Source organism: Sapajus apella, unplaced genomic scaffold (assembly GCF_009761245.1).
Source record: "Sapajus apella isolate SASKATOON/1434 unplaced genomic scaffold, GSC_monkey_1.0 scaffold113, whole genome shotgun sequence".
NCBI classification, from domain to species: domain Eukaryota; kingdom Metazoa; phylum Chordata; class Mammalia; order Primates; family Cebidae; genus Sapajus; species Sapajus apella.
This window is the reverse complement of record NW_022437053.1, coordinates 2,811,109-2,832,636: the sequence shown is the minus strand read 5'-3', so window position 1 is coordinate 2,832,636 and position 21,528 is coordinate 2,811,109. Positions and strand designations below refer to the sequence as shown.

General features: G+C 41.6%; 2 protein-coding genes across 5 annotated transcripts in view; both read right to left on the bottom strand.

Annotated features, from left to right (window-relative positions):
- Positions 1–761: 761 nt before the first annotated feature.
- Positions 762–20,955, bottom strand: SNURF (SNRPN upstream reading frame). 2 transcript variants are annotated; one of them, XM_032260043.1, is made up of 10 exons: positions 20,793–20,955; positions 13,413–13,508; positions 9,352–9,502; positions 5,563–5,708; positions 4,526–4,677; positions 2,980–3,091; positions 2,375–2,527; positions 1,439–1,577; positions 1,038–1,163; positions 762–950 (listed from the first exon to the last, which is right to left on the bottom strand). In XM_032260043.1, the coding sequence occupies exons 1-3, from the start codon at positions 20,804–20,806 to the stop codon at positions 9,397–9,399; spliced, it is 216 nt and encodes a 71-aa protein (XP_032115934.1). In that variant the 5' UTR covers positions 20,807–20,955; the 3' UTR covers positions 762–950; positions 1,038–1,163; positions 1,439–1,577; positions 2,375–2,527; positions 2,980–3,091; positions 4,526–4,677; positions 5,563–5,708; positions 9,352–9,396. The 2 variants fall into 2 exon arrangements, with proteins under 2 accessions (XP_032115934.1, XP_032115935.1); XM_032260044.1 differs by lacking the exons at positions 762–950; positions 1,038–1,163; positions 2,375–2,527; positions 2,980–3,091; positions 4,526–4,677 and having other exon boundaries at positions 1,451–1,577.
- The window catches only part of SNRPN (small nuclear ribonucleoprotein polypeptide N), a 60,396-nt gene continuing 39,629 nt past the window's right edge, over positions 762–21,528 (bottom strand). The window contains exons 1-10 of one of the 3 annotated variants that reach the window (XM_032260038.1): positions 20,793–20,960; positions 13,413–13,508; positions 9,352–9,502; positions 5,563–5,708; positions 4,526–4,677; positions 2,980–3,091; positions 2,375–2,527; positions 1,439–1,577; positions 1,038–1,163; positions 762–950 (exon numbers count right to left, since the gene is read on the bottom strand). In XM_032260038.1, coding sequence (XP_032115929.1) covers positions 913–950; positions 1,038–1,163; positions 1,439–1,577; positions 2,375–2,527; positions 2,980–3,091; positions 4,526–4,677; positions 5,563–5,565 — 723 coding nt within the window. In that variant the 5' untranslated portion in view covers positions 5,566–5,708; positions 9,352–9,502; positions 13,413–13,508; positions 20,793–20,960 and the 3' untranslated portion in view covers positions 762–912. Of the gene's footprint in view, positions 951–1,037; positions 1,164–1,438; positions 1,578–2,374; positions 2,528–2,979; positions 3,092–4,525; positions 4,678–5,562; positions 5,709–9,351; positions 9,503–13,412; positions 13,509–20,792; positions 20,961–21,528 lie in introns of those variants that run through there. The other 2 variants (XM_032260039.1, XM_032260040.1) reach the window with 2 other exon arrangements.

The following is a 21,528-nucleotide window of genomic DNA, read 5'->3' as shown; positions in this document are numbered from 1 at the left end:
CCGCCTAAAAATTTCTTCCGTTTTATAAATGGCTTCTTTGTTCCACAACCATCTCAAACTGGACCTAGATACTAGGGCACTCCTGAACTATTTAGCTCCCTGTATGTCACTTAGTGATATCCTTGGACATAACTGTTAATTTGTATTTCAGTGTGCTAAGTATGCTTTAGTGCGTCAGCTATCTTTACTATCAGTATTACAACTTATTAACTAAAATATGCAACCTCCTGCCTCCAAGTACCCAGGATCTGCCACTCATTTAGTAATTTATAAATAAACACTTACTCAATGGTTGAAAATGATATACCAGTATCACATCCTCTACTCTGATCATAGGGCACGGTAAAACCTGATCAACTGAGGTCAACATTCCAAAAAAAAAAAAAAAAAAAGAGTAACTTCCATTTCAAACGCCTTCATATTTAATGAGCATGGAGTGTGATTCATTACAATTTTCTTCATTATACAGGTGGCCTTACAAGGCCTTTCATCCCATCCCCACTTCCCTTCAGATAATGGGACAAAGCAACATGAGAAGCAGGAGGCCATGTGTGAAACAGTACAACCACTTAAACCCCCTGGGTCATGAAAACATTATTAAACCAACACCAGTCAAGGCACAAAGTAAAAGTTAGAAAGCAGAAAACCTTTTTATCCTAAGACTTTTTAAAGAGAGTATGATTTGAATCAGCTGCTTAATAGGCGTCACCTCATCCACAGTAACTTAAGATCTCATCAAAATCAACAGGCAAAAAAATATATACAACAGTACCTCACAGTTTAATTGCTCTATGAATTTATTATTAGCTATTATTAATGCAGAACAAGGGGACAAAAAGCTCACAAACACTCTACACAATTTCAGAAGACGCAATGCAGGGGAGAGAGAGACTGAGATGGATCAACAGTATGCTATGGTCTTGGTGGACGCATTCCTGGGGGAGGTGGACCTGAAAGGAAATAGAAACATTGAGAAAAAGAGGATACAGATATTCAGGGGCCTGGCTGAACCATCCAGCCCCTATGCTCCCACTCACCTCTAATGCCTGGTGGAGGGGGTCTCATTCCCGGAGGGGGCATACCTATTGGTGTCCCTCGAGCAGGGGGAAGCCCAATTGGTGGGCCCATGGGTGGTCTCATACCAGGTGGAGGAGCCATAATACCTGCAGTGAAAAATGGCAGAAATAAAGACCTTATAAACTAGCTTAGGAAAGTTGTTAGAATTTAGTCCAAATAATCCCTAAATGGGCCAGACAATAATGATAGAGTCAAATAATTTGTATATGACAATTACTCTTCTATGTCTTTCATCGAAAACCAGTATCTAGAAGAGGGAAGCATATTCCCCCAATTCTTAGGTTCTCAGGATATGCCTTAAATCAGTAAGCTATCTCACATCAGAGACCAAAATTCATCTTCATTTTCACCAGTCCCTTACCTGGAGGTGGGGTTGCTCTCCCGACAGGTGGGGGCGGAGTCCCCCGGCCTGGTGGGTACTGTGTTGGGGCTCCAGCAATGCTGGCAGTCGCAGCAACAGCAGCAGCTGCTACAGTGCCTCTTCCCTGTGGAGTCATTACCTGAGAAGACAGGGCGAGAAACAAGTAAGGCAAAACTTCACATTATTCACACACAGAAAATAAATTAGAAAAATGGCCTATTAGATACAATTAACTGTTGCAATGATGTACTTCTCTCATCATTCCCATGTTTTTTTGAGACAGAGTTTCACTCTTGTCACCCAGGGTGGAGTGCAATGGCTTGATACCGGCTCACTGCAACTTCCCATTCCTGGGTTCAAGTGGTTGATTCTCCTGTCTCGGTCTGCTGGCTAGCTGGGATTACGGGCACCCACCACCAAGCCCAGCTGATTTTTGTATTTTTAGTAGACATGGGGGTTTTCACCACATTGGCCAGGCTGGTCTCGAACTCCTGAGCTCAAGAGATCTGCCTGCCTCAGCCTCCCAAAGTGCTAGGATTACAGGTGTGACCTACTGCACTCAGCGAAGAAACTCAAATTTTAAAAATACCATAAAAAATAACCAGGCCTATTTCCGTATTTTAAAAACTAATCTTGGTCCACTCACATCTAAAAAGCCCTTTCAACTTTTCAACTCTGGTATATCCATGCATTCTGTTCACTCACCACTAGTGGCAAGTTACTCTTACCAAGAATAACTTGGGTAGCTTTCATCACCCCATGGCCATTTTAAGTGGCTAGTTTTATTCCCTTCCCCCTGTGTATGTGTCTACAAGTTCCTCCTAGACTATAGGCTGTTTACATAGTATGACATGTACACTTAGGTTTTCAAATCTTCTCAGCCTCCAGCTTAGTCACATTCTCCCAATAATATAAAACCCTCTGCTGGTTCCTCACCTGCTGGGATGGGCCCCCAACTCCTCGGACAGGGCCTGCTAATCCAGCAGGGGCCTGGGGAATTGGCACACCAGCTGGTACTCCTCTACCAGCTGCCCTACCAACCCCAGGGCCTCCTGCAGCTCCAGCAAGTGGTACACGAGCAATGCCAGTCTGAAACAAGAAAATTTATAACCTAAAACCAAATGATTTACCAAAGTTCTCAGTATTCTTATTCATCAGAGATCACTTCTCTCCACCATTTTCTCAGGGCACCTATCTCATACTAGTTGTGATCCAAATGAACAAGTAAGTATACTATGGAGGTATCCTGTGCTTAAAATGCACATTTTGTCAAATTATGAAAACATCTCTTTTATAAAAATACCAAGCAAAAACAAATCAGCAACTCCTACCCTGGGTAATGCCCAGCATGTAGAATAATTCACAAAAAAACTCTTAATCCCAAATAGAATAGGCAACCAACAATTGAGATTAAGTGACTGGCACATTTTATTTGCCAATGTATGTTAAACTGTGCCTGTGCTGTACCCTGATTTCAGATGTCTCACATAATAGGATGTTCTTGCAAATTTAAGTTCTGTCTTGCCCTACGTCTTCCTTACATCTTTGGGGGGTGGCCCCTCCACAGTCATGGATACCAAGTTCTCCCCACGTAGCAACACCAGACCCAAAACCCGCTTTTCTTCACGCTCTGGTTGCTTCGCATTCTTTGGCCTATAAATCAGAATTAAATTTTAGTGAGATAAATTTTAGTGATGCCTATATCACTCACTCATCAAAATATTTATACAACATCAAGTATCAATTAAGAAAACTGATGCTATTTAAACATTTACTGAGTTGTGACTGAAAAACAAACGAAATCTCTAAACACTGTTAATAATACAAGAGTAAACAATAAAGCTCTTTTCTGATCTAACTTTAGTCTTTTACAGAATGCTCCCTTGATGTTACACTACAACAAGACTAATTTCTTTTGTAAAATACCTTTTAAGAAAGACAAAACTGGGCTCAGTGCAGTGGCTCACGCCTATAATCCCAGCACTTTGGAAGGCTGAGTCAGGCAGGTCATCTGAGGTCAGGAGTTTGAGACTAACCTGGCCAACGTGGTGAAACCCCGTCTCTACTAAAAATAAAAAATTAGCCAGGTGTGGTGGCATGTGCCTGTAGTCCCAGCTACTCAGGCGGCTGAGGCAAGAGAATCGCTTGAACCCAGGAGGCAGAGGTTGCAGTGAGCTGAGATTGAGCCACTGCACTCCAGCCTGGGTCAAAGAGTGAGACTATGTCTCAAAAAAAAAAAAAAAAAAGACAAAATTGAACTTCGATTTTTATATTAAAATGGTAATCTCTTTAAAAAATTACTTAAATAGGGCGGGCGCGGTGGCTCACGCCTATAATCCCAGCACTTTGGGAGGCCAAGGCTGGTGGATCACGAAGTCAAGAGATCGAGACCATCCTGGTCAACATGGTGAAACCCTGTCCCTAATGAAAATACAAAAATTAGCTGGGCATGGTGGCACGTGCCTGTAGTCCCAGCTACTCGGGAGGCTGAGGCAGGAGAATTGCCTGAACCCAGGAGGCGGAGGTTGCGGTGAGCCTAGATTGTGCCACAGCATTCCAGTGTGGATAACAAGAGCGAAACTCGGTCTCAAAAAAAAAATAAAATAAAATAAAATAAATTACTTAAATAATTAATCATAATGACAGGTGACATGGAACTGAATTAATGGTAAAAAACAATGGGAACAGTAATAAGCAAATGGTAACTATATCCCAACTCCTCAACCATAAAGAAAAATTGGTATTGTCTATTTCAACCAAGACTTCTTCGGTATAAGACCGCTGCAGAAGCCAACCAATTAACAATAGCATGTTTCTCAATTTTAAAAATAAAGTAACTTAATATTTTGATCATAGCATATGCTTTTATTCCCAGTAATAAATATATGATTGTTTCACAAACTTGAAAGAGTTTAGATGCAGACTCTGACCTAATTCAGAGATCAAGTCTAGAGTTTAAACAATAGACTGGCCCTACCATAGTTTCCCTACCTACTTCAGTTACCCTTGGAAATCCCTTAATCCACCTATGGCCTTTCCCTTCCCATTGCCTCTGTCTCCAACCCCATTCACCCATATCAACCTTACTTGATCTTTCTGAACTCATCACAATCACAGAGGATCAAATTCATATGCTTGTCGAAAGCCTTAAAAGTGCCAATGAAGATTCGGCCATCTTGTAGGATGCATCTCATTCTATAGTCAATGTGCTGCAGCATCTTGCTACTCTTGCCCACAGTCTGGAAGCAGTAAGACAAGAGTCACATTTAGCATGCCTACACCCTAGCCATCTTCTGTTTCATCTCCACTCTTACGTAATCCAAGCCTGGTTTCCTTAACTGAACAAATATTCTTTCCTCCTTTTCCACCAACATTGTTCCATATTTACTATGGCTCTCTGAAGGACTACAAAGGATTATCAAAAGTTTTTCACATCTCAAGAACCAATTTTCACCTCCTTAGGGGTGATTATCCTCCTCTTTGACAATGCATGCTCTAAACTGTCCACTCTCCCTAAGTAAACCAAACCACAATCATGTAGGGTCTTCTCTCTCTCCAGACTGCTTTTCTCTGTACCATTCATGCCCGAACCCTTCTGTTTTTAAAGTCCTCTTTATTGTAATCTGACCTGAGAGTCCATCATCTGCAGTAGTCCTTTCACCACTGGAAGTATGACTAAAAACTCCTGTATTTTCTGACATCATAGAACATTTCTCATGACCAGGCACAGTGTCTCATGCCTATAATCCCAGCACGTTGGGAGGCCGAGGTGGGTGAATCACTTGAGGTCAGGAGTTCAAGACCAGCCTGGCCAACATGGAGAAACTCTGTCTCTAATGAAGAGGCTAGGGCATGAGAATCTCTTGAACCCAGGAGGTAGAGGTTGCAGAGAGCCAAGATCGCACGACTGCACTCCAGCCTAGGAGACAGAGCAAGACTCCGTCTGAAAAAACGGAAAAAAATCAGCTCATCTCCAACCGATAATCAATGCAATGAGAATTCATATCCATGGATATATCCTTGTTTCCAACATTCAGAACCCAAAATCACTGCACGTGCTAGCAAACTATTCCTTTTGGCCCTTAAAGCAGGTTTTCAACCCTCTACCTGAACGTACAGCTTACCATGATTGCTGTTCCACCAAATCCGATGTCCACAGTTAAAACTTGATGCTTCTGAAGACCTAGGGGAAGGCTCTAGATAAAGGTATCACGCAGGTTCTCCTAGAAACAATGCAAGCTGGGCAGAAGCTTCAAAGAGCAGATGGAGCCTGCAGAGGAAAGCATGTTAAAGCTGTACTGCAATCTATCGCATTTTAAAACAAGCAGACAATTTTACATGAAAATCACTATGACAGACTTGTTCAAAAAACGTCCTTCCTCTTATACTTGCTTCCTCACCAAGGGACTACCAAACTTCACTAGTTCCTCATTTTTAACTCCCACATTTGACACGTTTAGGACTGATGAAACACACTGAATTTTATTTTACCTAGCAATTCCTAAGTATTTCAAAACCTAAGCTTCATTTTCCAAAATTTAGTATTTTTCTTTCCATTCTTCATTAAGGTACTGTCTCTCTCTCTCTAGTTGAAAAATAATATCAAGTCATCTCTACATAAACATCTCAATTATTCTTTCATTTAAATTTTTCCTTTTTTTTGAAATACCTATGATATCATCTGCAATATTTTTTCTTCCCCCTAAACCTGCTTCAAGATGATGGTAGGCAGTCTTTCCCCACTAAGAACTAAATGTGTTATAAACCTACCCGAAGACTTCCCGTATCAAAAGGGAACATAGAACTATGAATATGTATATGTAAGACTCTCATAAACAACTTTCATACATCACGTAATGAAGGACAAGTTAAAAATCACGTTAGTGGCCGGGTGCAGTGGCTCATGCCTATAATGCCAGCACTTTGGGAGGCCAAGGCAGGTTGATCACCTGAGGTCAGGAGTTTGAAACCAGCCTGAACAACATGGTGAAACCCTGTCTCTAGTAAAAATACAAAAAAATTAGCCAGAATGGTATTGGGCACCTGTAATCTAGCCACTCGAGAAGCTACAGCAGGCGAATCGCTTGAAGCTGGGAGGCAAAGGTTGCAATGGGCCAAGATCATGCCACTGCACTCTAGCCTGGGCAACAGGAACAAAACTCCATCTCAAAATAAATAAATAGCATAATGATGGGTATGCATTAGGAGAAATACATTTGGTGATATTATCATGGTATGAACGACGTACTTACACAAACCCAGGGGAAATACATAGTCTACCATACTCTGAGAGGCTATATGATATGTGGGTACGTGTATTTATATTCTTCTCTCCACTAGGATCCATATATATATATATATACCCATATGTATATAGATATCTATATAGATATATACATTGGACATATATCCTAGCAAATTTTTAGGTACCAAACAAAAAGTTAATACTCATAACTGTTTTTTTTTTTTTTTTTTAAGAGTCTTGCTCTGACGCCCAGGCTGGGGCGCAGTGGGACAATCTTGGCTCACTGCAACCTCTGCCGCCTGGGTTCAAGCAATTCTGCTGCCTCAGCCTCCTAAGTAGCTGGGATTACAGGCATCTGCCACCATGACTGGCTAATATTTGTATTTTTAGTACAGACGGGGTATCACTGCCTTGTTGGCCAGGTTGGTCTTGAACTCCTGAACTCAGGTGATCCACCAGCCTCAGACTCCCGAAGTGGTAGGATTACAAGCATGAGCCACTGCGCCCGTCCACATAGTTTCTTATTTTTCCTGGCTATCATGTGCCTTACAATTTTAATGAAAAAGGGTACCAAGTGTTTAAACGTTATTAAAGACTACCCATCCTCCTCCACAGCAGGCTGTAACATGATTCTTACATTGAGCCCTTCCCAGCAAAATTTATCTGATTGTCTACCCTGTAATGTATACTTCATGTATACTTCTATAATCCATTCTTCATCACTTTCTATGACAATTTGACTATACTCACTGGCCCCCACTTTGGTATTTTCTTCTTTGAATCTGCTCCTCTACAACAAAAGTCACCCACTTTTTTCTTTTAAATAGCAAGACAGTAAACATTTTAGGCTTTGTCTGGCACTCAATCTGTTACAACTACTCAAATTTGCACTAATGTAGCACCAATGTACCCACAGACACCATATATAAATGAACATAGTTGTGTTCCAACAAAATTTCATTTATATATAAACAAGTAGTGATCCAGATATATTACCAAACCCTGCCCTTAAGGAATCCTAGTAGCAGTTACTATTTACATAGAACTAGCGGTTGACACTACAATAAGATAAAATTAAATATCATAAAATTAGATGATCCTACTTGCAGATTATAATGCATGACTTAAATGTTACATTTCGAAATTTACAAAAATCTGTGAACTAACTGAGAAGCGAACAAATTCCTATGTAAAAAGAAAAAAATCAATTGTACACACCTATTCAATGAAAAATTCCCTTACTCTAGGGAACAGCTTGGGACAATAATAAGATTCCAATCTGCTTATGCAACTAGAAAATGTTGAGTATAAAGGATTCAAGCAAGGAGTATTTCTCAGAAAACTTCTGTCTCTTTTGATTTAAACCCAAAATGAGCTAGCTGGGCACTGTGGGTCACGCCTGTAATCCCACCACTATGGGAGGCCAAGAGAGGTGGATCACGTGAGGTCAGGAGTCTGAGAGCAACCTGGCCAACATGGTGAAACTCCATCTCTACCAAAAACACAAAATTTAGCCAGATGTAGTGGCAGGCACCTGTAATCCCAGCTACTTGGACGGCTAAGGCAGGAAAATCACTTGAACCTGGGACGTGGAGGTTACAGTGAGCAGAGATCACACCACTGCACTCCAGCCTGGGCTACAGAGACTTTGTAGCCCAATAAATAAATAAATAAATAAATAAATAAATACTCAAAATGGTGGCCATAAATAATTCTAATTAATTCAAGTTGAGGGGTAATATTTCAAAAACAGACTCAGAAATGAGGGCATTCTAAACTTAAAGTAGAGAAAAAGAAAAATTACAAAGAGAAAACAAGGGAATCAATCAATATCAAATTTGTAATAGCTTCCTCCTAAAAAATGAAAGCAACAACATAAAAATAAAATGAAATAAATCTACATCACGTTGAAAAATTATGAATAATATTTTTATTACACTGTCTGCTGATTCAAATAGTAAATACACTGGTTAAAACAGAAAGTTGAAAAGGACAAAACAAAAAGTAATTAGTAAATAAGCACAAGAGAGTATTTAGATTCTGTAATACTTACGGTTAATTATATGCTGTGTATTTATAACTCAATAAGCATAAACTATATTCAAATTAAAATACCTAAATCTGTGAAAGAATGTTTTAACTAGGCTATTTTTTTTGAAGGCTATGAATACTAATACAATACTTTGCAATAAAATTTAGAAAAATGTACCTTAAGTTCATATTCCTTGATTAAATTTATTTTCAGATCTGCATATCTGGAAAAATTTTTCTACCTGAGGTTTCATACAAAGCTAATAAAATTTTGTTCAAACTACTGGCAGAAAAATATGACACCTCCCCCAAAAAGATTATAAAACATTCACTGTAACAGGGTATTCAACAGCAATTTATAGTAAAATTATTTTATATCACTTAAAAAAAAAAAACACCACCACAAAAGAAAACTACCTGAAAAGCATGCACTACAATAATTGGAATACAGAAACATGAAAAAACTTTCAGGGTAGAAAATTTAAGGTCCTGCTTTTGCTTTTTTGAACTTTATGCAATGTGATTATTCTATGAAGCTCTAAGAAAAAAGTTATACATCACTGATAATTAAGTGAATCCCAAGCACCCCATTCTTTAATGATTCTTTATTCCTGATCATTGCTGCATCAGCTCTAACCTGGTTTTTGCTTGGAATCAGATTCCTCGCTATTCCAATATGGCTTTAACCACCTCTTGGTGTCTCAGCTAAGAATGCCTGCCTCAGTTCAGCCTGGAAATCCACCACAGGTACTTGCTGCTGCTGAGAACGCCTTGGGTACAACTGACACCTAGAAAAAGAGCACAATATATATAAATGATAGGGATCCTTACACATTTAAGATCTCCCCTTTTTTTTTTTTTTTTTTTTTTTTTTTTGAGACAGGGTCTCATTCTGTTGCCCAGGCTACAGTGTAATGATGACATCTTGGCTCATCGCAGCCTCTGCCTTCTGGGTTCAAGTGATTCTCCTGCCTCAGCCTCCCAAGTAAGCTGGGATTACAGGCACCTGCTACCACGCCAGCTAATTTTTGCATTTTTACTAAAGACTACAGGCGTGCAGTGCACCACCACATCCGGCTAGTTTTGTATTTTTAGTAGACACGGGGTTTCACCAGGTTGGCCAGGCTGGTCTCGAACTCCTGACCTCAGGTGATCCACCACCTGCTTTGGCCTCTGAACGTGCTAGGATTACAGGTGTGAGCCACCACGCCAGGCAAGAAGATCTTCCTTCAGCGTGAGAGCATGATATTATCTTATGATAAATTATAAAACAAAACATTAATCTCTAAACACAGATTGTACAAGGGACTAGTGGATACGTAGATACTTACCCAGTCTAGAGATATTTCCAAAGAACTAAAAATACAAGCGCTGGTAGCCCTGAAGAGACACCATCAGTGCCATATACAGTCACTCACTTTCAAATTATCCTAGATGAAACAATCCTTTCTCCCCAGGGGTCAGGGGAGGGATATGCTGCTAGAGTCTTTGAAGGGAGATGTTCAGGCTGTCCTTCATACTGATCCTTCCAACAAGTCACTATGTGAAATACAGAACTTCCAGGGCTATTTATGGCTCATAAAATATGTAAACTGGCCAGGCACGGTAGCTCATGCCTGTAATCCCAGCACTTTCAGAGGCCAAGGTGGGTGGATCACCTGAAGTCAAGAGTTCAAGACCAACCTGACCAACATGGAAAAACCCTGTCTCTACTAAAAATACAAAAATTGGCTGGGCGTGGTGGCCCATGCCTGTAATCCCAGCTACTCGGGAGGCAGGATAATTGCTTGAACCCGGGAGGTGGAGGTTGTAGCGAGCCAAGATCGCACCATTGCATTCCAGCCTGGGCAAGGGTGAGACTCTGTCTCAAAAAACAAAGTATGTAAACCAACCTTCTACTGGTAAGCAGGGAATTCCAGAGAAAAGCCCTCAACATACCCCAATGAATCAGTAATCTGGCTGTAAAATCTGATCATGAGAAGGAAGAGATACAGAAAATTGCCCTTAGCTTGCCTTGAGGTGAGGATGTCGGGAATCACCAACTATTCTGTCACTGTTGGTATATAAGGACTTAGAAATTGGACTTCTTTCTATAGTTTTTCAATAACATTTAAAACATGCTTCTGCATAATAAAGAATTTAGCTGGCCGTAGTTTCTGGAAGTAACCTATAAATTCATGGAATTTACCAAGTGAAAGGAATGTGTTTGCTATTCAAGGTGAGTCCCTAGGATCACACCTGAGTTCATGCTAATGAGATGTCTCAGGATGGTGACTAACCAGGCCACAAAAGTTCAAACAAAGATTAAAGGGTTGGGGCTTTGAGCAAGCCCTCCTGGGAGGGCAGGAGAGTTGCTGACTGAATTCAGTGACACGTCCAAAGATTCAGTCTTGTCAACATAACGAGTTCCCAACAAAAATCCTGGACATCTGGAGCTCTAGTGAGCTTCCTGAGTGATAATGTACACTAATGTGCAAGTAATGCATCCTGGGGGCAGAGAAACTTTGTAGGGGATCTGCCCAGGTTTTGCTCTATGCATCTGCTGATTTGTATCCTTTATAATAAAACTAATAAATATAGCACTTTCTTGAGTTCTACTAGTCATTTATAAAACCCAAGAAGATAGCAGGACCTCAGAAATCTATAGATAATCAGAAGTGTGGGTGCCAGCCTGGAGTTGAAGTCTGCATGGAGGGGAATGCTCTGGAAGGCATCTGTACAGTGAAATTGGCACTAACTCCAGGTAGTCAGAATTGCACTGCACATACCTTTAACTCTTCATACTCTTATTCACACTCTAGTCACTAAATAAATCTTAATTTGGGCTTTCTCCATTCTAACCTCTTTGTTTACAAATGGTAACTAAATCTCTGATTTAATAAAGGTCTAAGAAGTGTTTCAGTCAAAAAAAAAACCTGCATCTTGACAGGAAATTCTCTTAAGAATTTCCTATTGCAATGTCCCCCTCAGGTTTAACCTGTAACCCAACAGAAGACAAAAGACTGAGAAAATAAGAGGCAGCCTATACAGTATTTAATTCATAAAGTGCAGAACACAAATTTGAAAAGACATTTGAAGCTTTGCATAAAATAGATTAAGACAACTACCCAGCTCCAATTTCAAATTTCCCTTTGAACTCTCAATGCATCATCCGGCCCTAAAGAATAAGAGCTGATTTAGTGACATATACACTGAAAGACAGAATAAAATCAATTTAAAAATTTAAAATAAATCAGTGATTTTTTGTTTTTGAGAGGAAGTCTTGCTCTGCTGCCCAGGCTGAGCAAGAGATCATGCAATGACATGATCTCGGCTCACTGCAACCTCCACCTCCCGAGTTCAAGCAATTCTTCTGCCTCAGCCTCCTGGGTAGCTGGAATTACAGGCACACACCACCATGTCTGCTAATTTCTGCATTTTTTGTTTGTTTTGAGACAGAGTCTTGCTGTGTTGCCAGGCTGGAGTTCAGTGGTGTGATCTCAGCTCACTGTGATCTCTGTCTCCAGGTTCAAGCAATTCCCCTGCCTCAGCCTCCCGAGTAGCTGCTACAGGGATGCACCACCATACCCAGATGATTTTTTTTTATTTTAGTAGAGATGGGGTTTCACCACGTTGGTTAGGATGGTCTCTATCTCCTAACCTCGTGATCCACCTGCCTCAGCCTCTAAAAGTGCTGGGATAACAGGCATGAGCCACCGTGCCCAGCCCTGTCAAAATTTTAATGACAATGACAAAACGCCAAAGTTTCAACATGGATTAAATATGTATTAGGTCATTTAAAATGTTTACATATTTTTAATTAAAATGTCCCTTCTAGAAGTGTAAATTAAAATGTGTGACTAAGTGTGTCTGTAAATACATCCTATGTATACATTCTACATATATATATGCACACACTAGGCTGGGCGCGGTGGCTCAAGCCTGTAATCCCAGCACTTTGGGAGGCCGAGGCGGGTGGATCACGAGGTCAAGAGATCGAGACCATCCTGGTCAACATGGTGAAACCCCGTCTCTACTAAAAATACAAAAAAAAAAAAAAAAAAACATTAGCTGGGCATGGTGGTGCGTGCCTGTAATCCCAGCTACTCAGGAGGCTGAGGCAGGAGAATTGCCTGAACCCAGGAGCGGAGGTTGCGGTGAGCCGAGATCGCGCCATTGCACTCCAGCCTGGGTAACATGAGTGAAACTCCGTCTCAGAAAAAAAAAAAAAAAAAAAAAAAAATATATATATATATATATATATGCACACACTAAAAACAGGATGAAAAACAGCAATGTATTTTAAATCTTAACAGAACACACTAACCAAAAACAAACACCTAAATACCAGAGCAAGAATATGTAATAACTTCAGTGCACAGTACATTTTGCAAACATACAAAGTGATTTAATAATATAAGAATGCAGAAAAAATGTAAATATGCTTTATGTTGAAGGGTAATTACAAATTTTTATAAAGATAAAATGACTTAGACATGCATAAGAAAAAAGAAAATAGATTATACTAAAATCTGTAAGAGGGTGAGTTATTTTAATAATACGGTTAAGAATTTCATTGATTTTCTAACTACATCTTCTGTAGTACACGTGTCTGCTTCCTCAATTAAGTTCATTTGAATCACCTCACTGCATGATATTTTGTTCCAATCTGAAACAGGATTCTCACTTGCATTTGTTTTAAATACAGTCTGTACTCACTCTTGGCTGCTCAGTGAGGCAGTCCTTCTGCGTTTGACTTGGACCTCCACCTCTGGTACGTGCTGTTCTGTAGTCCGTCTCAGGTGTAAGCGATCCCTGAAACAGAAAAAAAGAGGGATTTGTTTGGTAGACTGCATCAATCTATGAAATAACTATTGTCAAGGTTGTATTTTGAGCTACATTTAATATAATGTGTTATTAAACCTAATTAAAAAAGGTAAAATTATTAGTTCTTTAGCCTTCTTTAGCCTTCAGTCAGAATCTATGCTCTACCCACTTTTCTCCTTTTAGAAGCCTGTGAATTCAGAAAACCTGCTTTTAAAAAATCAGAAAATGGAATTAAAATAGTGTATCAACTTATATTTTTAGTCACATACATATAAACTTCCCACTTATGCAGACATATATACACATACCACCACTACCTTACTCACCTTCCCCCTAAAAACAGTAAACCTTATTTCAAAAATGGTTTCAAAAAATATTTTAAGGATACAATAGACGTACTTTTGTATGGTGGAATTGCAGAACGTAGTTTAATTATAAAATATCTACTTAAAAAACCACGCAGATGGTGCTTTAGGATTTGCAAAGCAATAGAAGAGCTGTTCAGGCTAAAAACTATCAACATAACAAAAACAAAAAACCACGCCATTTTATGATGTGCAGAATCCCTTACAAAATGGCTGCTCAAGGGAACAGAAGATGAAATCCTACACTTGGACTAGCCATGTTAAGGACTGCACAAACCACCTATGAAACCTTAAAGATGATAAATAGGGCCTTTCACTAATACAAGTAATATCTCAAAAGCAAAATTCAAAGGATACCTGCCAAAAGCTATTAATAATTTTCTGAACCCTAGATGTTTCTAAGCCACGTTAGACTTTTAGATTGGTAAAACAGCTTACCAATAACACACAGCTGTTTTATTCCTTCAAGAATTTAAATATTTCAAGTCATGTCACATATTTGATTTTTAAATGGCAAACTTTTAAACACTGATGTTTATTATTTTTGATTACAGAATGGTCTATTAAGTGTAACTGAATTACAAGCAGTATAAGAGATAAAATGTACTTCGACAACAAATCAACTTTGTTCCAAAAACACTAAAGTGAAAGGATAAGCAGAATACGAAAAAATATTTGCTAAACGTACAGCTAAGCGTCTAATATCCAAAAACAAAAATAAAATCTAAACAATGAAAAAAAAAGATAGAGGCAAAGAAACTTTTTCAGGTGATGGATACATTTACGCCACTAATTGTGATAAGATAATAATTTCAAAGGCATATACTTACCTCTTCAGCATAGCAACTTTTAACATTATCTACAGTTTTTGTATGTCAATCACACATCACAGAAGTATTTTTTCAAGTTTGATAGCCAGAATATGTAAGGAACTGTTACAACTCAACAATAAAAGGGCAAATTCTATTGCTACAATGGGTAACACTTGAATAGACAGTCCTCCAAACATAAACCAATGGCTAATCTATATGAAATGATGCTGAACATTAGTCACTAAATATGCAAATCCAAACCCCACTTAGGTGGGGCACATTGGCTCATGGGAGGCTGAGGCTGGCTGATCACTTGAGCTCAGGAGGTCAAGACCAGCTTGGGCAACGTCTGTACAAAAAAATACAAAAATTAGCTGGGTGTGGTGGTCCATGCCTGTGGTGCCAACTACTCAGGAGGCTGAGGTGAGAGGGGCCCTTGAGCCTGGGAGGCAGAGGCTGTGGTGACCTGAGATCATGCCACTGCACACCAGCCTTGGTGACACAGTCAGACCCTGCCTCAAAAAGAAAAACCCCACTGAAAGGCCACCATCTGACACCACAGTATATGGGAAGGAGGTGGGGAATTGCTGGTGGGATCATATAACGGTATATGTAGCTTTTGGAAACTTCCTAAAAATGTTAATCATGAAATTAACATATGACACTAACTCCACTGGTAGATGAAGACCCAAACTCATACATGTTCCCAGTAGCAATATTCATAACAGACAAAAAGTGAAAACTCAAATGTCCATCAACTTATGAATTAATAAAATATGGTATAGCCAAAGGAATATCATTCAGCCATGAAAAGGAATTTAGTATTGATCAGTGTTATATTATGGTGGGCATGCAAATATAGTTAATAATTTATAACATAATACAATTAAAGAAACTATCCAGCCTGACCAACATGGTGAAACCCGCCTCTACTAAACATACAAAAATTAGCCAGATACGGTGGTGTGCCCCTGTAATCCCACCTACTCAGGAGGCTGAGGCAGGAGAATCCCTTGAACCTGGGGGTGGAGGTTGCAGTGAGCAGAGACAGCACCACTGCACTCCATCCTGGGTGACAGAGTGACACTCCATCTCAAAAAATAAATAAATAAAAGGAACTATCAACTAAATCATGATTAATCTAATAGTACATAGTATACAATCGCAAACACTGTCTTACAAAAAAAAAGAAAACAAAAGAAAACAATGAAAAAAACCCATTCAGTAGTTGCTCAATATAGTTAAGTCTGAGGTCAACTGAGGAAACAGCCATCAAACCAAAATGTTCTATTATTCCAACTTTCTGAACTTATATTTTTTGTCTTTTGTCTTGTTTTTGTTTTTTGAACTTATTTTTTAATTATTATTTATTTTATTTTGTTTTTGAGACGGAGTTTTGCTCTTGTTGCCTGGGCTGGAGTGCAAAGGCTCAGTGCAACCCCTTTCTCCTGGGTTCAAGCGGTTCTTCTGCCTCAGCCTGAGTAGCTGGGATTACAGGTGCCCACCACCGTGCCTGGCTAATTTTTGTAATTTTTAGTAGAGACAGGGTTTTGCCATGTTGGCCAGGCTGGTCTCCAACTCCTGACAGCAGGCGATCTGCCTGCCTCAGCCTGCAAAAGTGATGGAATTACAGGTGTGAGCCACTCTGCCTAGCCCTTGAATTTATCTTTTATAAATGTAGAGACAAGGTCTCACTATCCAAGCTTTAACTCCCAAGCTCCAGTGATCTTCCTGCCTTGGCATCCCAGAGTGCTGGGATTACAGAAGTGAGCCACCATGCCTGGCTTAAATCTACTTAATCTACATGTAAATGTCGTCTATGAGATTTATTTTGAAAAGACTGGTTTGGATACATTCACATACACATATACATTTATTTAACTGCATCCCCAACACAGAAACTAACATTTTATGAAACTGAGGATATCATGAAAAAACCACCACATATAAACAGTGTTAAATGCTTGCCCTCAAATTACTTATACTGAAAGTAATAACCTGGAAATACATAACCTGAAAAGCAAAAAGCAATGGGATCCCAATTCTATCACTAACTGTCTAAATTTACTATAAAATTTAAGATCTCAAGAATAAGCATAAATACACAAATAAATAAACAAATAAATTTGGCCAGGCACAGCGGCTCGTCTACAATGCCAGTACTTTGGGAGGCCTAAGCATGAGCACTGCTTGAGTCCAGGAGTTCCAGACCAGTCGGAGCAACATAGGGAGACCTTTCTCTACAATTAAAAAAAAAAAAATTAGCTGGGCGCAGCACCTCAAGCCTACAATAACAGCTACTTGGGAGGCTGAGGCAGGAGTCTAGATTGATTTAGGAGTTTGAGGTTACAGGGAGCCACACCTGCACCACTACACTCCAACCGGGGCAACACAGCCAGACCCCTGTCTCCTAAACAAAAAAGTTAACGTGACAGCCTTCTAATCTGTACCCCAGAAACGTAAGAAACCCCAGTGCCTCCAAAACAAAACCTGGGGAGAATTACCAAAAAGAGAATTTGGGTCAGCCACAGTGACCTTTTCCTATAGTCCAGAAAGACTGAGGTGGAGGAGGATATAGCTTGAGTCCAGTAGTTCGAGTCCAGCCTGGACAATATAGGGATACCCTGGTCTCTTTAAAGGAAACAAAAAAACAGAACTTTGAGCCAGCTGGCATCCAAAAATGGAGAGAGGCTGCCTTAATCAGTATTCTCAATCAAGCTTTCCGGCTCTGGGCCACACACACACACAAATGGAGGAGACAGGACTAGTCATAGGTCTTCACGCGGAAGCAGTAAGATTTTTAAAAGCTCACTGTCCCAGTCATTGAAGGCAGTACCCACAACCTGCTTTCTTCAATGATTCTTTCTAAGAACAGCTATCTAACACAGGGCAGTGACAAACAAAGGAGATTATCTTGGAATCCTTGACATCTTAAAAACTAAATTTTTTGGAAAACAAGCGTTCATTAGGAAAAGGAACAGGAGAGGGGAAACATAACGATACAGAGTAACCATAAGTAGGAAAAACATTTCAGCAGTGACACACTAATTAGATAGAACTGTAAAATCAAGGTAAGGCAAGGTCTGTGAATAAACCCACATCAGCTAGTACCCTGCCTTAGACAACAATATAAGGGCCTCTCAACCAAGGTTCCTTCCTCTGCATCACAGGAAGGGCTAACACTCCCCGCTTCCAAAAAGCCCCGGTACAGAGCCAGTTCACTGAGTAGGACACAGACCTTGAAACTTTGAGAGGCCTTTCCAAAGGCATCCGCCATGTTGGGACCATGGGGCTGAATGAAAGACTACAAAATGGCGGACCAGGCTAAATATTCAGGTTGCAAATAGCCAAATGAAGTTAAACCAAGAAATACATGCATTTGAAGTGCTATCTTCGTGCAAGCAGGAAAAAAAAGGGGTAAATTATTAATGTCATGTAAAATCCCAGACGCCTGCTATTTTTAAAACTACCCAAAGATAGATTATTCCAGAACAAGGCTTTTCAGGCATCGTAGATTTAACTTTTCTATTACAACTCAGTGCAACAAGACATACCAGGTATGAGAGACAGAGGGAAAACGTAAATACAATAGAGGTAACCACATGAAAATCCTGGAAAAGACAAAATCCTTAGAATAAAATTATTTTTTTAAAAAACGACGAAAATGAAAAAGGAGTTACTTTATTCACTGACCTTTCTCACCTAATTTTCATAGCTCCAACTTCAAAAATGATCTTTAAAAATCCAAGAAAAGACAGTAACTCTGGTCCCAAGCACAACCCCACCCCAACAGGATTGTCTCCACTTTTCTGATTCTCTTTTCTCCTCTTTGAGCAAACACCACTTGCAGCTTTCACGTTCCAGAAGACGAAGAGGTCCAGTGTTTGAAATACCTTTCAACCCTAGTCGGGAAGAGCCATGATGCCCTCTCCCCCAACCCATTTAAAGTAAGTACGCAGTGCATCAGAAAGGACTATCCAGAAATTAAGAAGGACAAGTGACTCTTAAATGGTGACATTTATCAAATGTATTAAGTGGAAATCAACGACGACAGCGAATTTAAAAAGGGATTAACAAATCCACTTTGAAAATGGATAATTAGTGCATAATACAACCAAAAAAGGAGCTACAAAAATAAAAAGGTAGGATTTTCTAAGTAGTCAGAAAACCAATTTAAAATCTCTACCATTAATGGAGCTTCCTGAAGCAGCACATCTGGTCTTGGGGTGGATGCACCTTTGATGACCTCCAGAACCTCACCACTCCAGTTCACAGCAGAACAGAAAAGCAGGAGCCCAGTGCAGCTGCCATCCCATACAGGAGGAGGTGGTACAAATCCCTGGCCTCTAGCCACATTCCCCTCCCGTCTTCCACTGCTGCACCGTGGGTAGGGGGCGGCTGCCAAGCTTGCTAGGCGGAGCCTGCGCCAACCTATCTCCCTCCTCCTCCCTCTACAGCACTACAACGGGAAAGGAACAACTGCTTTGTAAGCCAGGAGAAGGGGAGGGCTGCCATCCCTTGCAGGCAAAGGCTGAATAAGCATAAACTCCCACTCCTTTTTCCCCCCTCCCCCATCTCGCCCCGTTGCAGGTGGAGGTGGCTGTTACCTCTGCTATGTCTACGCAACCTGCATCCTTCCCCAAGCAGCACATTGGGGAAGGGGCAGCCACCCACCTTGGCCGGCCTGCCTCTCCTCACTACTGAACCCTGGAGGGGTATCAGCATAGCAGAAACCGAGCGTGCGCACACGCGCGCGCGCGCGCGCGCACACACACACACACACACACACACACACACACACGCCGCCCCCTCCCCACTGGCAGCTCTCCAGGGAGGTGGCGGCCACACCCACCCTGCTGCGCATGCGCAGGTCCGAACCGCTGCAGCGTCGGCCATCTTGAAGGAACAGCACAATGGCGGTGACGCAACGCAGACCCCAGGCTATTTCAACACAGCCTTCCAAGGTCTGCTTGCTTAGAGAAAAACAGTGGCAAAAAAAAGAGCACCCCTCCGGCATCGCATGCCGTATCAGTCAGAAGATGTTTAAGTGCAAGTTCTGCACATTCCTGTCTTATGCTATAGCCTCAAAAACGAGGGTTCCTGAAGGAGTACACAACGCAGGGACTCCACGCATTTCTGCAGCCCCTGCAGCACTGTCAGCATTGCGCAGTTTTAATAAAAAAGCACCATCACCATGCTGGGCAAACCAGATGACCAATGCAAGTCACAGGAAAATTAAAGGCTGCGGACTGTGCTGCTGCCTCTCCTTGTGACGCCCCCTTCCCGCCACAGCGATCATTCAGCATCTTTCAGTCACTCCAGACAGCAACAGTCCCCCCCGCCGCCATGCCCACTGCCGCCATGCCCACCGCTGCCAAAGCCCACCGCCGCCATGCCCAACACCGCTGCCTTCCCCTGACCTCCCAGCCACTTCCTACGGACCCTCTCCGTGCCGCGATCACCAACACAATCCCCACCACGGTTGCGGCAACTCATGCCCCTGGTCCATTGCCACAGCCTCCTCTGTGACAAATTGCAACCGCAGTCTCCCCACATACCCTGCTCCACCGTGCAATAGTCACTTCAATACACCTACCCCCACCCAACACCCCATAAGTACTGGTCACTCCGTGTACCTTCGCCCTGCCACGATCACACCAATATACCTACCATTGCCTAAAGCCCCCAATGCACCGGTCCGCCCACGTCCCCTCACTCCACAGAACTGCGATCACCCCGATGGACCCACCTCCACCCACGTCTCCAACCCACTGCGGTTACCCTGCATGCTCCCCATCACCACTGCCCTTCCCACCGCGGGCACCCCCAACAGGACCTGAGGACCTGTCGCAACACCACAGTTGGGGGTACATGGGGGGATGCGTCCCAAAGCAAGCAGACAGGACACCGTCGGGCGGGATGGCACAACAGCAAGCATCTGAACGTTCCGGCTCTGGTTCTCCAGAACAAAGGACTTTAGGGCCCCAATTCCCAGTTTACACAGTATTCCAAGCCCTGAGAGCTTGGAGTATCTGATGAATAAAAGTGGCCGCTCCCCAGGCTGTCTCTTGAGAGAAGCCACGGGCGCAGCTGACCTTGCTCGCTCCATCGCGTCACTGACCGCTCCTCAAACCAAAGCGTCAGACATCTCCGGCGGCCGCTCCACTCTGCGCAAGACTCGCTGCCGCAGCTGCAGGCTGCGCGCACGAGCCCGCCTGCGCATGCGCACCAGCCCACCCCTGCGGCTGCGCAGGCGTGTTCGTCTGCCGCAGTGCAGGCGTCCCAGCACCCTCCCGGACGGGAATGACCTGGTGGGAGGGGCTACAGCGCCCCTAAGGCTCCAACCTCACTGCTGCATTGAGAAGGGCTTCTGGAAACCGTGAGCAACCTGGAATCAATGGACAGGTCTACCTATTTTTTTTAAATGTGTAAAATACTAAAGAAATAATTCTTGGTTCTACAAGAAATTTTTGCACACACCACTGGCCAAACAATCCTAATTTACACTCACCCTCAGGTCTTCCCATGTGCGGTACAGAAAAGCTGTTTTGGAAAAGTTAAATGCGCCGTAACCACAATCAATGCAAATATACCAGACTTGAAATCCTTCCGGAGAAAAGATCCCTGACTCGAAAAACATGCTACATTGTTCAAATTTGGTGAGATCTTTCTTCCCTTTTTCCACTTTTTACATTTTGAAGGGGTAAACTGAATATGATCAATGCCGAAATCGCGATATAATTAAACTCTTCTATACAAAATCGATAGATCATTCAGTTCAAAAACTGGCTATTCACTTTTTGTAAAACAAAAATATGAACTTAGACCCCC

Coding starts and splice junctions, on each gene's coding strand:
- SNURF (XM_032260043.1), bottom strand. Junction 9,503..13,412: donor GCCTCACTGAGCAGCCAAGA/GTGAGTACAGAC, acceptor CTCTTTTTCTAG/GTGTCAGTTGTACCCAAGGC.